The sequence below is a fragment of the Hippopotamus amphibius genome, chromosome 13 (genome assembly GCF_030028045.1).
Source record: "Hippopotamus amphibius kiboko isolate mHipAmp2 chromosome 13, mHipAmp2.hap2, whole genome shotgun sequence".
Classification (NCBI taxonomy): domain Eukaryota; kingdom Metazoa; phylum Chordata; class Mammalia; order Artiodactyla; family Hippopotamidae; genus Hippopotamus; species Hippopotamus amphibius.
The window spans coordinates 97,315,438-97,337,532 of NC_080198.1; the positions used below are offsets into that span (position 1 = coordinate 97,315,438).

At 42.6% G+C, this 22,095-nt stretch overlaps 1 protein-coding gene across 7 annotated transcripts in view; it reads left to right on the plus strand.

Moving 5' to 3' along the window:
* Window positions 1–22,095, plus strand: part of CC2D2A (coiled-coil and C2 domain containing 2A) — a 125,780-nt gene that overhangs the window by 60,175 nt on the left and 43,510 nt on the right. For all 7 annotated transcript variants that reach the window (XR_009048752.1, XR_009048751.1, XR_009048753.1 and 4 more), the window contains 6 exons: window positions 737–877; window positions 4,350–4,506; window positions 5,326–5,564; window positions 8,404–8,581; window positions 20,519–20,675; window positions 21,809–21,956. Coding sequence is in view for 3 of the 7 variants with exons in the window: in XM_057705476.1 (XP_057561459.1) it covers window positions 737–877; window positions 4,350–4,506; window positions 5,326–5,564; window positions 8,404–8,581; window positions 20,519–20,675; window positions 21,809–21,956 (1,020 nt within the window). In the remaining 4 variants the exon portion in view is untranslated. The remainder of the gene's footprint in view (window positions 1–736; window positions 878–4,349; window positions 4,507–5,325; window positions 5,565–8,403; window positions 8,582–20,518; window positions 20,676–21,808; window positions 21,957–22,095) is intronic.

Below are 22,095 nucleotides of genomic sequence, written 5' to 3' on the forward strand. Positions count from 1 at the left end.
ACCTCCCATCTCCTAGACACTTCTGAACCCCTGGAATGGCACCTGGTACTTGCTCAAGAAAAAAAAAATTAATTAATTGACTGACTAATTAGTGGCATAATGGAGTACATTTGGGTTCTGGGTTTGGCTATTATTTGTAGAGGGGGCTTAAAGTAAGGCATTAAATAATTCCCAAACACTGTAAATAATGTCAATAAGAATGAAAGTATTTTCAAATGATGCCTCTTCTAATCAAGCCAAAAATATTGCTAATCTAGGCAGCACTGAAAACTCACCAAGGCGTGTAGTAACATGACTTCATCTCCTCAAGGTAGGGCTTGTGATCTGTGTTAACACAGGTAGACTTTAATACACTAGTTGTTAACTGGGACAGCAACATACTTTCCTGTTTTCAATAATTTAGTCCGTGAGGACTGTGTTTATTGGGCCCCTTATTTTTATAACTTCAAAGGTGGCTCTTTGTTTAAGATTGCACGGTATTGATGAGAATTTTAAATGGTAATTTAGTTTAACTGAAGTCATATTCTCCTAGAGAAAACAAAATCAAATAACCTCTCAAAACATACCAGCATCCTCCTGACTTCAAATTTGCATTTGTATTTTTTGTTTTCTAGTACTTAAGAACTATTATAGGTATGAAATTAACTATACAATCATTATAGCATTATTAGTTTCTTTTTCTAAGTTGCGAACACACCTAAATAAAGTTTAAATATATGTCCATCTCCACATGCAGGCAAACAAGAAAACTGCGTGATGCTGAACAAGAAAAAGATCGAACATTGCTTAAGACCATCATAAAAGTTTGGAAAGAGATGAAATCCCTTCGAGAGTTCCAGAGGTTTACCAACACACCCTTGAAACTTGTTTTGAGAAAGTAGGCATTTTTCAAAAATTGTTTTATGGGGTTATATCAGGCATACAGGAAAATGTATTAAACATAGACACAGTCTTTAAAACAATTTTTTATAATATATATATTTTTTAATTAATTTATTTATTGACTGAATTGGGTCTTCGTTGCTGCACACGGGCTTTCTCTAGTTGTGGCGAGTGAGGGCTACTCTTCATTTGCTTCTCATTGCAGTGGCTTCTCTTGTTGCAGAGCACAGGCTCTAGGCACGTGGGCTTCAGTAGTTGTGGCACATGGGCTCAATAGCTGTGGCTCGCGGGCTCTAGAGTGCAGGCGCTGCAGTTGTGGCGCATGGGCTTAGTTGCTCTGTGGCATGTGGGATCTTCCTGGACCAGGGCTCGAACCCGTGTCCCCTGCATTGGCAGGCGGATTCTTAACCACTGCGCCACCACAGAAGTCCCAAAATAATTTTTAAAATAATGATGACAAATGAATAACCATGTGCAACTCCCCAAGTTAAGAACTAGAACATTACTAGTATCTGGGCAGCCCCTATGTTCCTAACCCCAATTACATCTCCTCCATCCCAGAAGTAACCATTTTCTGGACGTTTATGATCAGTCTTTCCTTGCTCTCAGTTAATAGCTCTGCCATCTGTGTGTAGTCTCTAATACATAGTCTAATATTGCCTTTTCTGACTTTTGCATAGTATCTGACTTTCCCATAAGTGAAAGTATATTGTGTGTATGTTTTAGCGAATACACACCTGCTTCTTTTCTTCAGTACCACTGGGGATTCCTCTCTTTTACAGCACACAGTTGTAGTTAGTTTTCTTTGCTTTATAACACCTCATTATAGGAATATAACAAAATTTGTCCATTTTCCTGCTGATGGACATTTGAGTTGATTCCATTTTTCAGCTGTTATAGACAGCACTTCTATAGACATTTCTGTATGTGTCTTTTAGGGTACATGTGCCTAAGTTTTCCAGAAATATCCCTGGAAGTGGAATTGTCGAGCCTTGGGGGATGTGCTTCTCCAAATACTTAGATGCTGATTGCAGACACTTCTCCAGAGCGTTTGTGCTGACTTGCACTTTGACCAGTGTTCCCGTGGGTGCATGTCACCCGTATCACCCGTATCACCCGCCGTTGTCAAGCATTAACTCTTTGCCAGTTTGGCATGTTTTACTTTGTATTTCCCATGCATGAATTGGCCACTTTGAATGCCTCTTTTTTGAAGTGTCCGTTCAAGGCTTTTGCCAATTTTTGAAGTGGATCATTTATCTTTTTATCTTTTCCATCATTTGTAGGAGTTTGATATATATATCCTGGATGTGAGACCTTTGTCGATGACATGTTGCAGAAATCCTCTGTAGTTGCCTTTTTTTTCTGAAGAATAGTAATTCTTAATTTTAAAAAGATAGAATATATTAGTCTTTTCTTTTATGATTGGTGCTTTTTTATATGAAGAAATCCTCCCCCAAGTCAAGTAGATATACCCCTGTGTTGTCTCCTGTAATCTTTATAGTTTTATCTTTCAAATTCATCTTTAATCCATTTGGAATTGATCTTCATGTATAGTGTGGAGAAAGTATGCTTTGATAATATTTACGCTGCCAAAATGACTAGACTTTGGTATGTAATTAAGAGTACAGTTATCACAACAAAACCATAGTCTGTATATTAATTCAAAAGCATCTCTGCTGCTGGTTTTGGTACCTTCCTTTTTTGTTTCATATGAAAAGTGATATGTCCATACAACTACACAAAAAGTGACAAACGTGGGCAATTGTTTGATACTTTGTTTTGAAAACAAGTCAGGTTTTAGCCAAAGATAGCTGCAAATTCTCATGTCAGGGGTTGCAGTTATCATAAAACTGAGAAAACATTCTACAGTTTCCAGGACAAATACAAGATTGTGCTTTACGACGGCAGGGACCTGGTCACCATTGGATATCTGGTCCCAGACAGCACACCTGCCACTTAGTATTTGCTCAATTAATATAAAATATATAATATAATATAATATATATAATATAATTAATATAGTCTATCCCACAGAAATCATGGATGTCTCCCAGAAATCCCAGTATTCTGGCTTCTAACTTCCATCTTCCAGGCCACCCCTCCCAGCCAGAAGCAGAACATAAATACTTACAAGATTGCTTTCTCCTTCCTTCCTTAAGTTTAGGATAAACAAAAATTTATGGGAAGTTTACCCTTAAGGTCACCTCTAGGTTTTTGTGATACTTCATATCCCGTCCCCCCATGAGTGGCAGGGTCCTAAATTCTTTTGGCGCGCCCTATTTTCACATTCTTGATTAATCTACATACATTCTTGATTCACCTTATGATACAGCATGATTTTGCCCTGCAAAAATATTTAAATTTCCACCAGCTTATATTCATGCCTCTGATTAGCAAGGAGAAAAGCGAATGGTTCTCTACATATCAGAAATGGGACATAATTTGGGGGCCGGATTTCCCGGATGTTGATAAATTTCAGGTGCCACTGCGTTTCCAGGGTGATTTCTTCAGCAGTAGCCTAGAGCTCCGTAAGAGTCTGTGCCTTGTGGGGCTGTTAACTTCTACCTGCCAGGCCACACGTGTATGTAAGCAAACGCTGGTCAGCTCTAGGCACTTGACTAAGTTTCTCTACAAAGGAGCAGGGACTTTAGGACAGTAGAACCTGCAGCCCAGACCACAGGGATCGCATTAGGAGGTAAGCACAGGGCATGGGTTAAAACAGCTCCAACGCGCTGGGTGGGATGTGCTGGGTACCGTGCTTGCCCTCCCCCCCACGGCCTCCTGGAGAGTCACACTGCCCATCAACATGGAAAGCGTTCTGCAAAGCCCTTTACACATCAGCACGGAAACGTCCACATTTGCTCCATCTCGTGTTGATTTGGACACAGCACCTTTTTTTATAGGGCGTCTCACAGAACCGACGTTCTATAGAACACACTGCTGGAAACACTGCTTTGGGTCGGGCTGAACTTTAATGGACCGTCCGCAGAATCGTCAAAGAACACCTCAAGTCGTCACTCCAAAGTTTAAAAAGTAGTTTCGAGGATTTGGTAGCAGCGTAATGAAGTGGTTCCTCAGAGGCTTGAAGAATTAACAAAGTAGCTACAATGAAACTGCTGCCCTTGTCAGTTAAGAATTTGCAGGCACTGTGTCAGAGTGCCATCCCTGTCATCTGACTCAGCGTAGTTTTGTTGTCTGGTGGTAAATAGATTGGGCTCATGTTCCAGCTCTTCCGTTTACCAGCTGTGTGCTCTTGGGCAAGTTACTTAACCTCTCTGTGCTGCAATCTCCTAGTGTATAAAATGCCAGTGGTATTAGTATCTGCCTCACAGGGTTGTGAGTTCACCTGTGCAAAGCTTTCAGGAAGGGACCTGCCACAGTGCAAGCCCAATACAGGTATTTGCTGCTATTATTACTCTATCATTTAATTTCGAGAAATAACTAAGGTGCTATAAATTATTTTAAAGGGAAAAAGTCGACCAGAAAGCCGATGAAGAAGCATATGAAGCAGAAATTCAGGCTGAGATACATGAGTTGTTGGAAGAGCACACAGAAGAGTACGAACAGAGGATGGAGGAGTACAGAAGTGCGCAGCAGCAGTGGAAAGCCTGGAAGAAAGCCCAGGTCTGTAAACAGCCTTGAACAGAGCTGAGCTGCGGGACAGGAAGGGTCTGGGAGGAGGCACCTTGAGACAGGAGGAGAGAAACTGGGCAGGCAGACTGGGGCCCCCGCTGGCTCTGCTCTGTTTCCCTCCCAGCCCCCTCGCTAGGGGACAAAGGGATGACAGAATGAACTGGTGAATGCACTTGAAAAAACCACCCAGCCAGCGGACACCAGAGCCAGCTTTTTCCAAAGACAGTTCTCTGTATCACACTGTGGCTACGTGAGTGAACGGACAAGTTATAACACAGTAATCACTCGTGTGTGTGTCAAGTGCTGTGCTAAGTACTTTACGCGCCTTACCCCATTGGATGTAGGGTATTGGTGCTTCTGGGTTTTGCTCAGAAAATTATATAACTTTGTATACATAACCCTGCGAAATTGAATCTAGGGATAATAGGTAATAGATCAGGGTGAGCTACAGTGTCAGTTGGGCTCACAAGCCTTGCTTTAATTTCAAGATGTATCCTTGGTCTTTAGAACCAATCACATGAATAGCCAACATTTTTAAGTTCTCTCTAGGGACCAGGCACTATGATAAGTGCTTTACAGGCATTACCTCATTTCAGCAGCCTTGGGAAAAGTTTCCTATAATGATTCCCATTTTGTATATGAGAAAACTGAGGCGTGGAGAGGTCAAATGGCTTAGCAAGCTACCTGAGTGCGCACAGCTGATTGAGGTGGAGCTGGGCTTACATCCAGGCCTATGTGATTCTGAGGTCTGTGCTTTTCAAAGAAATTCCAAAATTCCTGCTTGATATAAGGTTGCCTCTTATGCAACAGAGGGCCAAAAGGAAGAAAAAGAAGCAAGCAGTCGAGGAACATCCTGAGGAGATGATGGAGGAGCCAGATCCCGGGGAGGAGCCTGTGAAACCAGTGCCTCCAGAGCCTCCGGATTGGGCTGTGATAGAGCAACAGGTGAGGGAGAGAGCAGCCCAGAGCCGGAGGAGGCCCGGGGAGCCCACGCTGGTCCCAGAGCTGAGCCTTGCGGGGAATGTGACGCCCAACGACCAGTGTCCCAGGTGAGCAGATGCTCCAGCCACGAATAAGGCTGACATGTGACACACACCGTGTACCACATGGAGTGTACATCTCCTGACCAACATGACCAGGAGACTCGTGAAGCCTCTGTAGGTATTTGTTAGGTTGGACCATATGAAATTGCAGGTATTTCTCCAGATTTTGGTGATCTTCTATGGTTCACCCTCTCAGTGCACCCCCACTGGCCACTCAGGAGCTCACTACCCGAAGCTGCCTGTAGGAGGCGCTCTGCACAGTGCCTGCCTGTGTGACTTTGGATTCGGAGCTCTTATCTGTAACCTCAGTGTCTCTCTTCTGTCCACTGCTGGCACATCCCTCCTCCCTGGCACAGACACCCAGGTCTCTCCTTGGCCCTTAATTTCAGCTGTTTCATAGGCCAGCTGCTCTCTTTGAAGGCCTCACAGAGCCTCCCAGAGGAATTGTGGCTATTCCCTATAGCTTGAGATAAAGTCAGGCCATCTGAGGCATACCCTCCAGGTCTGGTAAAATTACATCTCTAGGCATTCGTATGGGATGCCTAAAGGCTATGTATTGTTTATAAATCTATACTATCATAAATTCATAAACACATATATGTTCATCCTTTTTTTAGAAATTTATAATTTAATACAAATATTTTAGGTTTGCTATTTATTTCTTTCCTGCACTTTACAGAGATGCGTCTCAAAGTGTAACCCCAGGACCGGCAGCACTGGCATCCCTGGAGAACTTGTTGGAAATGCAGATTCTCAGGTTCTACTAAGACCTGCTGAATCAGAAATTCTGGGTTAGGGCCCAGAAAACTGTTTTCACAAGGTTTCCAGGTGATTCTGGTACATGTTAAAGCATACTGTTATCTATTAAAGGAAATCTGTTGAAATAATCATTACCTCCAGATCCCACGCTTAATGCTCCAGGACACAGAAACCTGTCATGAACACAGGAAATATCTCAGACTGGAATCTTCCATATTCCACCATAGGAAGTGAGAGCTCAGTTGAGTTAGTCAGCCTCTGAAATATTAGGATGCAGGGGTTAACCAGGATGTCATTATAAGACCCCACATCCTTCTTAGTTTCAAATTTCTATTAATATACTAAGAACTTGGGCTTCCTAGGAGGCGCAGTGGTTAAGAATCCGCCTGCCAATGCAGAGGTCACGGGTTTGATCCCAGCTCCAGGAAGATCCCACATGCCACGGAGCAACTAAGCCCATGTACCCAAAAAAAAAAAAAAAAAAAAAAAAAAAAAATATATATATATATATATATGTATATACTAAGAACTTACTTTTACACTGTAGCTTTCTGTGCATTTTCCTGTGTTCTCTCAACTTCATAGTATTCAGATGCTATACATCAATAAACTCTTCCCCAGCACTAAAGTAGCTACTTTTAGGCCACACATGCCATACCATATAACTTTGTCATGAACATTCAAAATATGTGATTTTGAGCACATTTTTTAAAGGGAAAATTTAGGTTTGATTTCACAATCTTTTATGAGAAAGTCCCATTTTGACCAAGAATGAAGTTCTTTTGACCTCAGACTGAAGTTCCCGAATTTTCACTGGGTTTTGGGACTATAAACCAGATTGCCCCAAGCCAATGGTTATAAGCCACCCTCTCCTCATCAGGCCATCAGGTAAGGGGGCCACGCAGAAGACAGAGGTGCTTTAGGTCTGCTGGTAGCATGAGGTTACCATGTTGGGAATAAGCATTTTTAAAACCCCAAGTGAAGTCTTTGGAGGTCTTGGATATTTCTTGAGATTTGTTGTTAAATGTCTTTTATAGAAAAAAAAATATTCAAGTCAACTGAGCAATTTCATGCCTGGGATGCCCCTAAATTGTAGAGAGGTAAGAAGTTAAAACTCCCCACTCAATTTAATGAGTACAGAATTTCTATTTGGGATGATGACAACATTCTAGAGAAGGATAGTGGTGTTGGTTGCACAACATTGTGAATGTACTTAATGCCATTTAAAAATATGTACTTAATGTACACGTAAAAATAGTTAAAATGATAGCGTTATGTTGTATCTATAGCACCATAATATATAAAAAAATATATATATCTCCACCAAAGAAACCCTGAGTGTGTTTTGGATTTTTTTGCTCTAACCTTTTAATTTCCTTAAAAAGCTTGAGTTGCTGTTGGCTTAACCAATAACTGGCATTTGGGGTGAGCATCTCTGCTAATATATACCATAAAATTAAAGACCGCTCTTGAAGGTTTTGATTTGTTTTGACTTCCTGGCTGTAAGAATGATATGCTTGTCCGGATACCTCCTATCTTCTATTGGGATTCAAATGACCTTTAAAAATAAGGAACATTTCTTAATCCCCTGCAGGCAGTGAGCAGTGACTCACCAACGGAAAATGTTAAGGAAAAGCTTGGATCTTGGAAAAGCAGACTTGACCCAACTGCTACAATATGCTATTATATTTTTAGGATAAAACATCCTACCCAAACATAAATCTACTAGCCTTTATGGTCTGAATTCACTCCATTTAGCAAATAACATGGTTCTGTTTACTTTAAACTTTGGGATACAAATGTGAGGCTTGTTTGAAAAAAATTAAGGAGACCGTAGCACAGCGATGCTTAGAGCACAGTTCTGAATCCCTGTGGCCTTTTCAGGACCTCTTATTTCATATCGCAGTTATTATTATTTAAAGCTCTGCAAGACCTGTGGCTGCCTTGGTTCAGTGAAGGCTAAAGTGACTAAAGGGTCCCCTCCAGCTCCAGTGTATCTTATTCTGATCAGTGCCCATTTGTCAAACACTCCAGTTACACTCAGTAAATGAATACTGACCCACCAGTGAATGGTCTCACTCTGCAGAGTGGAGGTCTTGCGAAGGGAGGACGTCAAGAGGCGCTCGCTGTATTTGAAGGTGACCTTCAACAACAAGGAAGTGTCCAGGACCGACAGTCGGCCACTCGGGGCGGACTTCCGAGTTCACTTTGGACAGATTTTCAACTTGCAAATATTCAACTGGCCAGAGAGTTTAACACTGCAGGTACATATTTTAATTATAGTTGCTGTTCCAAGAATTTTTGGTCATCACAGGTGCAAGATGGTTTTATCCACTGGCTGCGCTGGTGTCCTGATACATTCTCAAGGGGAACAGGTCAGCTCCTCCTGGGCACATCTTAAGGCCCTGGCAGACAAGATCTGTTACCCGACTTGGCTCCTAAAAATGCTGGCAGAGTAACTGGCTACAGTGCTCAAGTGTGTGTCTCGAGATGAGGTGAGGGGATGAGGGAGGATGGGGGAGGGTAGAGAGGTCTCTGCCTCATTCATCGGAGAACTTCAACATCACGCTGTACCAAGATCCTAGCATAACATACCAGAGAAATCAATTTCTATAATCACAGGTGGTTATAATGGGGGGTGGGATGTACAGGTGCTAGGATCCCCCCAAAATAAATAAAACTCCCCAGTAGCCTAAATTCCACCATTATAAATATATTTATTTGTGCCTGTTTTAGTTTCCTAAGGCTGCCATAACTAAGCACCAGAAACTTGGTGACTTGGGACAACAGACATTTATTCTTTCACTGTTCTGGAGGCCCTGGAGTCTGAAATCGAGGTGTCAGCGGGGCCGTGCTTGCTCCAAAGCTCTAGAGAAGACCCTTTCTGCCCCTTCAGCTCCTGGCGGCTCCAGGTGTTCCTGGGCTTGTGACAGCATCCCTTCCATCTCTGCCTCCGTCTTCACGTGACCTCATGTCTGTGTCCTTTTTTGTCTCTTACAAAGACACTCTCATTGGACTTGGGACCCACCCTAATCCAGTATGAGCTCATCTGGATCTTTAACTAATTACACCTGAAAAGACCATATTTCCAAATAAGGCCACATTCTGTGGTTCCAGGTGGACATGAATTTTTAGAGGACACTATTCAATCTACTACAGCATCTCAGGCTCACTGCTCTTATGGTGACACCTCTTATGATGCTGACATGACAGATTCTCTTTTATGATACTAACAGGCATGTTGACTAGGCTTGCAAATACGTGGCACAGGCCCTTTGTTTGCCATCCACCACCCGTGCAGAAATCAGTAACCTTCATCCACGCTTGTGCGGAAATGTCTCATTCTCATCCACCACCCTTGCCAGAAATGACAGTGGATCTTGCCTATTTTCCCCACTGAGCCTGGATATAACTTCAGAACCCTTCTCAACACTGTGCTCCAGGCAGCCACTACCTATTGATTGTAATCGACATTAAGTCTGCAAATACGGTTACAGCTGTGTAATTATTAAAATATTTAAATACTTCTCTACTGAATGGCAATGAGTTTCCATTCTGGACCCCCAAAATGCCCCCCTGGCCACATAGACCCCACTTCCAAGACCCTTTGAACCTTCTCACAATGTGGTGAGAAGGGTGTGTCTGAACAAGGTTAATGCCTCCAGGACCCTGTTCCCTTGTACGGTAACAGCTCTTCTGATTGGTTAGCCTGGCTGTGAGTACAGTTCAACGTTTTGAATGTCAACCTCCGTCTAGACCCAGGTAGTTGAAAACCTTCTAAAACTGGTAGAGGACATTTGAGAAGCTAAGATAGGGGTTCTTTTGACAGTGGGAAGGAAGCCCAGTAGAAATGCTCAGATTGCAGGGGGGATGCCAAGAAATGAGATGGGGTTGGGGCTTTCCAGAGACTGTGGCAATTTTGCCCTACTCCTTTCAGCCCTGATCTGGGGCTGGTGAGGGCAGAGGGTGATCCTCACGTACAAAGCACCAAGCATCATGACTCAGCCAACTTCCTTTGCTGAACTGATAACAGCATTGATAGCTACAAAACTGAAAAATGTTTTTCTAGAAAGTTTAGTGCTAGGCTTTGTCCAGTCCCTCATATAATTCTGTAAAGGCCCATCTAATTTTTAAGAAAATGTCTATGTATTCTGCAACTTAAGAAAAACAGAACCTACTTTGCTGTTCAACTTAATATGAGTGAGAGGAGAAAATAAGGAGATGTTGTTGTTGTTGTTCTTTTGGCCACACCACATGGCATGTGGGATCTTAGTTCCCCAACCAGGAATCGACCCCATGCCCCGTGTATTGGAAGCACAGTCTTAACCACTGGACCGCAAGGGAAGTCCCAAGGAGATTTTGTTAAAGTAAAAAATGATATGAGAAAAGGGATTGAATGTGGAGGTTTGGTGAAAATGTGTTTTGTTAAGCCTGAAAATTCCCTATGAATATCATGCGTGAGAAAGTAATCTCTGCATGTCCACATGGCAGGGCGATGTCACCTAAAGGTGAAAGCAGAGAGTTGCCCAGCTCTGCGCTGGGAAGGGGAGCTGAGGGCACCCCCAGGTGGGTGGCCGGTGGGCTTGCCTGGTACTAACACCCCTGCCCGTGGTACCAGGTCCATGCATCCATCCCCGTCTCCTCTGGAGCCCCTGCTGAGCCTGACTGCCTGGACCATGCAGGCGGCTCTTCTTCCTCCTCCTCTTGGCAAAGCTGTGTCTGAGCGGCTCTGGGATCCTGCAGAGTGAGTTCTGTCCCATCGCCTCTCCCTGTGAGAGGCACCGTTATTTGAGTCACTTAACCACTAGGCACCGTGGATCCAAAGACACAATCCCATTTCAGATTTGTTGAAGTTAGAAAATCTGGTATTCTCTGTACCACTCCCACCTGATTAAGAAAGGCCTTTCCTAGCCAGAGATTCCCTGCAGTGCGGAGCCTCGGGGCAGGGTCTTTCTGTTTGGATGGCTTGGGGCTTTGGAGCATTTAAAATCTGAATGCCTTTGGGGGGAGGGTCACATCCGGCTGTTCTGAAGCCCCACATCTTTCTGCTCCCCCCGTGAACCCTCCTGCCCTGGCCCTGCACACATGCGCTTAAGCTACAGTTTAAACTAAGACTGTACAGAGAAAACTGTCTAAATGGAGAATAAAACTTGATGGAGAAAGTAAGTAAACACAAACTCCAGAAGCCAGCTCGATGCTTTGCTGTAGCCTGCTCTTCACCATGAGGGGTTGCTGGGGGTCCTGAAGAGTCTCGGCCGTTCCACATCCACAGGATAGCAAGGAGTTCAGCTAAGCAGAGTTTGCCCTCTCGTTTGAGATTCGTCCTTGACTCCTCCTCCCTGCAGAGGAAAAGCTGACTTTAAGGAAGACTGAGATTCGCGTGAGAAGATCAGCTAGAGAGCTAGAGTGAGGCCAGGGAGAGCAGCAGGCAGAACATGGCAGGTAGGAAAGACAGGGGACCCAGAGGAGGCCCCCCCACTGAAGCTAGTGCAAAGGATGGGAGAGGGGGCCCTGGCCTGCTGGTGCCGGGCCCCACCTCTGTTGATTGGTGAAAGCTCAGACCACCTGGCCAATCTGTGAAACCCTCTCCCGCTCTGGGCAGTTTTAAATGTTCTGAATTACTATGTAAGGAGAGACATCCTGCACCTTCCAAGAGGGTACCAATATTTCATTTCATGTATATTCTAAAACATAAGGGAAGCCTCCTATACTATCTCCCATTGACTATCTTGAATATTAGCTTTCTATGGATGTTACAATCAAAATAATTTTTTTAAGTAATGTGAAAAGAGTATTCTCTAAAATATTATGAAATGAGTTTTTTAACAAAAAAACAAAACTTTATCCTACAATATTAAGATATACTTGTAAGCTATTATCTTGGTCTTAAGAGCTGAATCATGTCATCTTCTTTAAAAAATTACAGATTAAAGGAGTCTTGGCTAAGTTCTTGAACTATCCATTAAGATTTGATAACTGACCAAATTACATATCATAATGGTTCCATGGCCTAATTTTTTATGATTGAGTAGCGGTTACAGATGCAATTCATTTAAAGGATATTGTATTTCGGCTCTCTAGGAATGGTTCTGTGCCATTTGGAAATTTTCCATATAATTTCAGGTTTTGAATTAGGGAAGGTTCAAGAATTACTGGTGACTTCAGGAGGGTTAAAAAAAAATCAACTTACATGCATCTGTTTATGCCAGAGGTACGGAATTCTTTTTTTTAAAATAAATTTGTTTATTTATATTTGGTTGCGTTGGGTCTTCGTTGCTGCACGCAGGCTTTTCTCTAGTTGTGGTGAGTAGGGGCTCCTCTTCATTGCAGGGCACATGCTTCTCATTGCGGTGGCTTGTCTTGTTGCAGAGCACGGGATCTAGGCGTATGGGCTTCAGTAGTTGCGGCACTCGGGCTCTGTGGTTGTGGCGCACGGGCTTAGTTGCTCTGTGGCATGTGGGTTCTTCCCGGACCAGGGCTTGAACCCATGTCCCCTGCACTGATAGGCGGAGTCTTAAGCACTGTGCCACCAGGGAAGTCCTCAAATTCTTAACTTGAGAGGGTAATGTGTTTCAGAAGCTGTTCTGTGATTGTCAGAAGTATAAAGCATCAATTGATGACTCAACAGCCGAGCCCTGAATGTTTGTTGCTTGACTGTTGAGAGCCCACTGGGGTCTGATGCTGAGCCAGGAGGGTAGTGGAGCATTGGAAGTCATGTCTAAAGAGGGGTTTACGTGGCCCTGCCTCAGGGAGCTTTAAATCCAGCTAGGAGATGCGAGAGAGACAACTACAAAGAAACAGCCCTCAGCAGAGTACAGCTGCACAGGACCTCTGAAGGGAACGGTGTTGAATGTGATGTTTGACTTCTTGCATGCTTTGAACCACAAGGCTCAGTGTTTCCCAGCCAGGCTTGAGAGAGGAATGCCGGGGCAGCCCTTCAAGGCAGAAGATAAGTCCACAGGCTGGCCCAGAAAGCCAGGAGTGAGGGGATGGGGTTGGGGCCTCATGGTGGAAACGGGAGAAAGGACTTAATTAGAGCAACACCACAGCCTTGAAAGAAGGATTGACAGGACTTGATGATGGTTTGACTGGAGGGAGCAAAAGGAAAGGAAATCAGAGTTGGCCCCAAGGGAAGGGTGCGATGGGACTTCACAGAATGGGGGGCTAGAGGTCTTTCCAAAATAAATGCTTGGTCTTTCACAAAAATGAGGTTTGATTTAGAAATAAAAAAGCTCTGTGATAATGACCTTCACTTCCTTATCCTTCACATCTGTAATATCACCCCATATTCATCTTCTTGACTCCCCAAAACTCACAACGGTTGTGTAATAGTGCTGGGTGGCTTTTAAAGATCTTAGCATTATTTTTTTTTTCCTTATGAAAGAATCCTGTTGAGCTTTCATATTCCTGGCGTGTGGATTGAGATAGGGAACTTTCCTTTTAACTGAGCTGGCAATAACTTGAGTTTCCCTTCCCAGAGCCTCTCCTGATTTCTCTGGCTCTCTGCAGAATTGCACTCTCCAAGTGGAAAAACAATCCTATTTGGAGACGTGTCCTTGATAACCCTCCTCGAGCTCACTGGGACCGGGGCGCGGGGGGTGGGGGGGGTGGGCAGAAAATAAAGATACCAAGAGGAGGCTCCCTCCCAAAAGCTTGGCAGGGAAAGGAAGGAGGGAAATGGATGAGAGATCTGAGAGGGGACCTTGGTTTACTTTAGGGTGTGGTTGATTGGAGCACGTCTGTCATCTGTGAGAAAAGTGGCCAGTCCAGAAAAGATTGATGACTTGGAAAATAAAAGGAAAGTTGTAGAGGGAGCGGGTGGGAGAAAGGAAGGAGAGAGGGCGGGAGTGTTGAGGGATGGGGTGCCACGGGATCGGGGGAGGGGTGGGATCAGGACAGAAAAGGATGGTCCTTTTGAGTCAGGAATGATGACACAAGGGAGGGGAGTGGAGGGCAGGCTATGAGGGGTTCACCTCCAATGCCCTACAGCCTTTTCAGTGAAGGAAGGGAGTCTGTGGGCACAAGAGTAAAGAAGGCTTGATCCAACACTGAGGGGAAATGGGGACATCGACCAAGAGACAACTAACAGATTGGACATTAGCATCTCCGGTGGCTGAGATTACAGGGCAGCCGTTTGTACTGAATACAGCACTACCTCGTGCAAGAGATGAAACTGTGCTGTGTTTTGTTTTGTTTAGCTTTTCAAATCAGAGAAACACGACTTAAGATCATGCAATATAAATTACTTTATGATGGATTCTTTTTGATCTAAGCTTAATGCCCCTGCATTTCTAAGCGTTGTCTTATCTATGCAGTTCTAAATACTGTTAGCAGGTACATTTGCACCAGATTGTTGAGTTAAAGCAAACACTGACCCAAATGCAGGAGAAGTTAATAAAAATCTCATAAATAGTCCCAATTTGGTAGCGGTTGATCTAACTGCTGTTCCGAATTCACTGCTGCCTTGCTTTATACAACAGGAAACTTGGAACAGTTGAACATAAATCAAATTATACTTCCTCTCTTGTTTCCTCATCAACATCCCACCTTGAGACACACACACACAAACACTCATTTTGCTTAGCGTAGTGCTTCTCAGTGGAGATTATGGTCCCCTCCCGTCCCCTCCGGGGACATCTGGCCATGTCTGGAGACATCTTAATCATCACGAGTGGTGAGGAGCTACTGACACCTCTGGTGAGTCCAGTCCAGGGATGCTGTTAAACGTATTACAATGCACAGGAGAGTATACCACAGCCAAGAATTGTTCAGCCCAGACGTCAACAGTGCTGAGGCTGGGAACCCCTGACTTAGAAAGAAAACAAAACTTAAACTTAATTATAAAAAGAAAAAAAAGGGATGTACCTATAAAGCCCAAAGTGCCCATTTTCTGATTTTTAAAAATAGTATTCCATCCTAGCACTAAACAGAACCGCTAATTTCAAAACTTAGGATGTCTTGAAAAGACAGATCTTACATGTTAACGTTTAATTTACATAAAAGAAATTCTTATTTCACAAAGCTTACTAACAGCAATTGGCCATCTTAAAAGAACAGGGTAAAAAGTTGAGGAAATTTTTGGATTTTTTTTTTTTTTGGTTTTTTGGGATGGTATCCATTTTCCCTTATTTAAAGGGAAGTTGATTACCTTCCAAGACAGTAGTCCTAATCAACAAACGCTCCATTCCCCCAGAGCTTGTAGTTGCCTCTGTCCTACAATCTCGGCATCAAGAGTCTCCGATTCATTTCCTCCCTGACACAAGACGGGGCACAGACCCTTCCACTGACATCGACCAGAAATGTCCTTTCTGTACTAACTGCGTGTTTTATTGGCCATCATTGACCATGGTGACCAGCACAGGCACATCCACAAGGGATTAAAAATCAAAACAGAAGCTCAGGGACTTGCCTGGTGGTGCAATGGTTAAGAATCTGCCTACCAATGCAGGGTACACGGGTTCGAGCCCTGGTCTGGGAAGATCCCACATGCGGCGGAGCAACTAAGCCCGCGAGCCACAACTATTGAGCTCACATGCCACAACTCTGAAGCCTGCGTGCCTAGAGACTGTGCTCCACAACAAGAGACCACAGCAATGAGAAGCCCGCACTCGCCACAACTAGAGAAAGCCCACGTGCAGCAACAAAGACCCAACTCAGCCAATGAATAAATAAATAAATAAATAACTTTATTTAAAAAAACAAAAACAGAAGCTCCGAAGCATCTCTTAAGGTCCTTCCACAATAAAATACTTGGTAAACTATTAAAGTCTAGCAGGGATGTTTTTGCAAAGCCACTGGAGTCAGATAATATAGAAACATTTTCCTGTGCAGCTGAGGGAACAAACACTAATTCTATTATGAAAGGGGATATAAGGAATCTGAAAAATACTTGGATTTGTTTTTATTTTCAGATGTTTCACACCCTGATTTAGCTGCCCTGGGTGTTGGGCTGTTTGGGAACTCGGTCGTCATGAGTAGTTAAGAGAGGCACAAAGTCATGCAAGACAACTAAATGTAAAGGCTGCATTTATGTCGCCTTCTGAAGCATTTTAGCAGCATAAATGGTATTTTCTGACTGTTGGCATGGCTTCTATTTCCTTAATTTGAAGTAATATCAGTGTTTTATTAGCTCCTGATTTTTTTTAAAGCATTTAAGGCTTAATGTAGTTTGTTTTTCACCTCCTTGCCTTTGGGTACCCAGGAATATAGATGGTTTAATTATAAATATGGAATATGCCACAAAATTCCTCTAAGTCCTCAGAAGCTTAATGTCTTCCTTGAAAAAAATAGTCTTGAAAACACATTCTTACGAGTTAAAATTTAAGTTAAATAAGAAATTCTTTTGTCATAAAGCTTAATAAAATCAATTCGCCAACAAGATTTAATGAGATATTTGGGAAATGTAATCATATTTATGAAAGACCTTTGTAAACTTCAAAGTATTATAAAAAGGCACACGCTTGTTGTCAATTGTATGCCCAAAAAAAGAAGGAAAAAATGTTTATCGAGCTCATACAGGGGGAAAGAGGCTTTTCATCCATCTCAGCTACACTGCACCACGGCCTTACTGCTGAGCTTTGGATAACATCCTCATTTTACAATGAGAGCTAAAGTGAGGGGAATGTCATGCCCAAGGTCACACAGCTAGTAAGTTGCAATGTCAGCAGGATTCAGTCCCAGACCAGTTGAACCACAAGGCTTCCCTGTCCTGTCCACCACACTGCCCTCTGCAGGCTGTGGGAGGGGTTGACAGTCAGCTGGGCAGGAAAACAAGTCAGATAAAAACACCTGAGAGCCATACTACACCCAAGGCTACCCGCTGTTCAGAGAAGAAAACAATTCCATTGCGCGGACTTATCACCTAACACCTTACTTCTGTTAAGAGTGAACAAGCTCCCTTCTAAATATATTAGTTCACAGAGGGTAGGTACTGAAAGTCAAAGGAAGATCAAACAGCACCCCCACCCTCAGGAATCTCACCATCCAATAAGACAAAGGCATAAACCAGGAATTTCAATAGAGGGAATAAGCATTCCTACAGGGAAACCACAGGGAATGGTGGTGGCAGAAAAGTAAGCATGGGTGGGCATGTGGCAGGTCTCAAGGTCCAATACAGCCGGCGCACCTTCCAGGGAGTTAAGGCACCTGCACAAAGTGGACAGCGCACCCTGGCCTTGCTGCGAGAGCAAGCCCCTTCAGAGTCTGAACAACCAGGGAGTCAGAGGCAGGAAGACCTCGGTGGTCTTCTGATCACGACTGCCCGCGCCATGGCAATGCTTTAACCTTTTATTGTAGCCATTGTTTTTTTTTGTGGGTTGTTTGTTTGTTTGTTTTGTGTGTATGTGTTTGTTTTAAGTTAGTTGCTCTTAAAAAATTTTTATTGATGTGTTTTGATTTACAATATTGTGTTAGTGACAGGTATGCAGCATAGTGATTCAATATTTTATGAAAATAAAAGTTCAGTTACAGTGGACCTTTAATACTGAAAGGCATTTTTTTTTTCATACTGACATGTATTCAATTTCTTTTTCAAAAGGAAAATGAAAGCTTGCTCGTGTTAAGAGCTGGGGATTGGGGTTAAATTTGCAAAGCCAACTACTTCCTTAGCTGTAGTATGATTTGCTTCATTGCAAATACACATTAATCCTTTTAACCTTGCTTAAGTCCCTGTTGGTTTTATGGCCAGATTTACAAAACATTTATGATAGGAAATGATGGCCAACAAGTTCAGAAAGAGAATATGACTCAGGAGAATATATTCTTGTAGCTGTTGTTTTTACAGCACTTCCATGTTTTGTGGTTCTTTCATTCAGATTTTAAATTCTCTTTCAGTCGTTATTTTTCATCTAAAGTAATCACATTTTACGGATCATGGTGAGGGCTTTAAAAGGTTTCTTAACTGTTTAATCGCCTTTCTGATTTTCCTTGACCCATGAGCCAGATGTGACGAAAAGCGCAAGAGTTTTGAAGTGAAACAGTTGTAGATGCAAATCGCCGCAGCTTTGTGACTTAAGAGATGACGGACGAGGGGACGTTCCTCCCCTTTGCTGAGCCACACGCCCATCATCCAGAATTGCTGGGTCTGTCATGTTGCTTAGTCTTTACCACAAACCAGCCTTCATAGGATTGTGGTTAAGATTAAACAAGATAACAGATGACTTCATACAAAGAAATGTCTCAATGAATTAAAATTTGGGGGGAAGTACAAAAAATTTTAAAGAAAAACCGACCGTTTTCTCAGACTGAAACTTCATACCAGTGAGTCCATAATTTAACAGGTCAAACAAAGGTCTCCTGTGCAATAAACAACCACCTGCTACAGGTTCTCCAAGGTCTGTGATATTATAGAACTGCAGGCTCTGATGAGAGGTTGGGGTAAGAAAGAAAATGGCCCTCCTTTTTCCAGCCAATAAACATATAGAGAAAAAGTGTAAAACATGTAAAAAGAGAGGGAGATCACCTATAAATTAATAGAGACTCGAGGGACATCCAATCAATTGCATTGTATAAAATAAATTGTGATTCTAATTCAAAGTAATTTTTTGAGACTCTGAAGGACATATGAAACTTACTGATATTTGACATTATTAAGGAATTGCTGTGATAGTATTGTAATTATGCCTTTTTATATCCTTCTCTTTTAGAGATACATATTGAAATATTTACTGTAAAATGATGCCTGAGTTCAAAATACTGGTGGAGAGGCAAATGGTTGAGCGTATAGATAAAACCAGATTGGCCATAAGTTAATGACAATTGAAGCTAGGTAGGTGATGGGTTCATGGTATATTCCTCTTCTAAGATTACGTGTATTTGAAATTGTCCCTAAAAGATCTTTTTAATATAGGAAAAAATATCACCTCTCTACTGATAAAAGGTGAATTTGGAGAGCGTGGCTTAAATGAGCAGCTCGTGGGCTTCCTGCTGAGCCCCTGAATTAGCAGAATTAAGCCCTGAACAATCACAGGTCTCTTGGTGCACCCAGCCTGTTAGAATGGCTCACAGTGGTACTAAGTCTGGGGTCCTGAGTTCAGTTCCTATGCAGTTACTGCCTTTGTCTTTGCCCAGTAGTCCCTCCAAGCTCAATCAGCCATCTGCAAATGTGAGCTGGTGCATACAGGGGAGATGAGGCCAGGATAGCAGCCAGTACAAATCCATCCTCATCCTTATCCTTGGAAAAGAATTCATATCACACGCCATGTAAGGGAGGGTGGGCAGAGAGCCTCCGTAGCATCATCTTTGTGCATCCAGGTGGTAAGTGGAAAGTATTCATCAGAGGGAGACGCTACTGCAGAGGAAGAAAAATCGGAACATTTAATTAGTAGAAATAAAAGAGTAAAATCTGCATTTTAGAGAAATGTGTACCAGCCAGAGAGGCCTCATGGAGAGAGAGAATAAAACATAGGAAGGAAGCCAGCAGAGCTGCGGAATATTTTGTCTGCTTACCACAAATGAAATGACCAAAGAATACAAGGGAAGCTTGATTAAATGGAGCGGAGGGTCCTACTGAGACTGTACTGTGTATTCATAATCTGTGGTTGCCCTGGCAATGGGTCCTTCAACTTATGGTGATGGCATTATGAAAAGATGCACCACTGTAATTAGCATCAGAGCTACAGGTGGTCCTGTTGGCTGTATTTTGGGAGGAGGTCTGAGAAGGAGCTGGATGGGATTTCAGCAACTAACAAATAAATGAGGTCTTAAGGAAAGAGTTTGAGAGATCTACCAAATAATAGATTTGAACCTGCTACCCTAGCATACTTCTGGGTGTGGTGCTTTTCCTATTGACTTTGAGGCTGGTGCAGATAATCAGTCATCTAGTGGCATGTCCATACAGTCTCACCTTTCTGCCTGATGGTATTTCTCTCTGAAATCATCTGAACCAGGAGAAAGCGGAAGACCATTCTCCAAACTACCGTGTATTAGCTTGAAATAGAAACAATTGCAGTAGCCTGATCATTTGATCGGCCTCTCTACCCCAGGAGATTAGGCCAGGCCAGAGGACAGGGTGCCAACAACTTGACCACAAGTAGGGTGTAACCTGGTCTCCATGGGGACCATAGCAACACAACTCAGATTTCCACTCTGAGATGGGTGTCTGGGCGGGAGCAGTGACCTGTGCAGACACGTGGACTAATTGTCCAGGAGTGAGCACCCTTGATTGCTGTTTTTATCTGGCTGTTTCTCTTCCTCAATTTCAGGTATACGAAACAGTTGGACACAGTGGTACCACCTTGCTAGCAGAAGTGTTTCTGCCTGTTCCTGAAACTACTGTTGTCACTGGAAGAGCTCCCATTGAAGAAGTGGAGTTTAGCAGTAACCAGCATGTGACACTGGACCACGAGGGAGTTGGAAGTGGTACGGAAAGCCTCCAAGGCTCACAGATTCACCGTCAAATGTGAACACATCTATCTTTCTTTTTTTTTCGCTTATCAGACAACCAGACAATTATAAAATTGCTATCGGAAATTTAAATTAAAGCAATAAACATATACAATGTTTGGCAAAGTCATTTTTATATACTATGGGTGGCCAGGAAATTCACATAACTGCAAGTGTAAAGTAGTTTTATGGTGTGAATTAAGGGCCTTTAGATTGCCTTTGACACCTTAATTCAACTTCCAGGACTCTTTCCTAAGAAAATAATTTGACATGAGGACAAAACTTTGTGCATAAAAAAAAAATGTACATCACAGTGTTATTTGTAAGGCTGAAAAGTTTGAAATAACTTAAATAATAAGGAGATTATTAAATAATATTCTCTCATCTCCTATAATTCTGATTAGATATATAATGGACCAGTTCACTGTGTCCACCATGTTTTTTAACTTCTCTTTAACATACTTGATGTCTCTTTCTTTCCCTTTTATATTCTGTGTAATTTCTTTAAGTCAGTCTTCCAAGTCATGAATTCATTTGCTGGCTGTGTCCAGTCACTGGAACTCATCACTGCGTTTCTCATTTCAGTGACCGTAATCTTCACCTCTTGAAATTCTATTTAGTTCTTTTACAATCAGATCTGACAACTTTTTGTCTTTTTCTGACACTTTCAATCATTTCTTTTAATATCAATCATTCATTCATTCATTCATTTATTCCTTAAAGTACACTAAAATAGTTTTCAATATTCAGTATCTGATCATTCCAATACCTATCTGCTTATTGGTCTGATTCTGATTCTGTTTCCTCACGCGCCAGGTGATTTTTTATTGTGAGCGCGTACCTGGAACTTTATCTTCACGAATTCTTTGAGTCTCGAATCTGATCACCAGTCTAAAAGTCAGAAGGCTTTTAGTTCCAGCTCTGATACTGACAAGCTGTGTGACTCTAGTAATCATGTAGCCTCTTTGAATATCATCTTCCCCATTCGTAATATGGGTCTAATAATACTAGCCTTAATGTCGAATAGGGTTTTTTTGAAGATCAAGATGGAGTGTTCAGTATGAACTGGGCTCACTGCCTCTTTCCTAGTTAATCTGCTGTTTCCCCAGGAGTACCCTTCTCATTTGAAGCTGACGGCAGTAATCAACTGATTCTGATGACCTCAGGGAAAGTGTCCAACAGTGTGGCATGGGCCATTGGAGAAAACGGGGTTCCTTTAATTCCTCCATTGTCGCAGCAGAATATTGGATTTAGAAGGTAATGTGTGGCTAGACTAAGCTGATGAGTAATGTTAGCATTAACAATATCCAGCGGGAAAAAAGCTTGTGCTATCACATTCTTTCCTTCCATTGTTGTGTGCCTATATTTCCAGGGGTTTTTAATTGTTCTTAAGGTA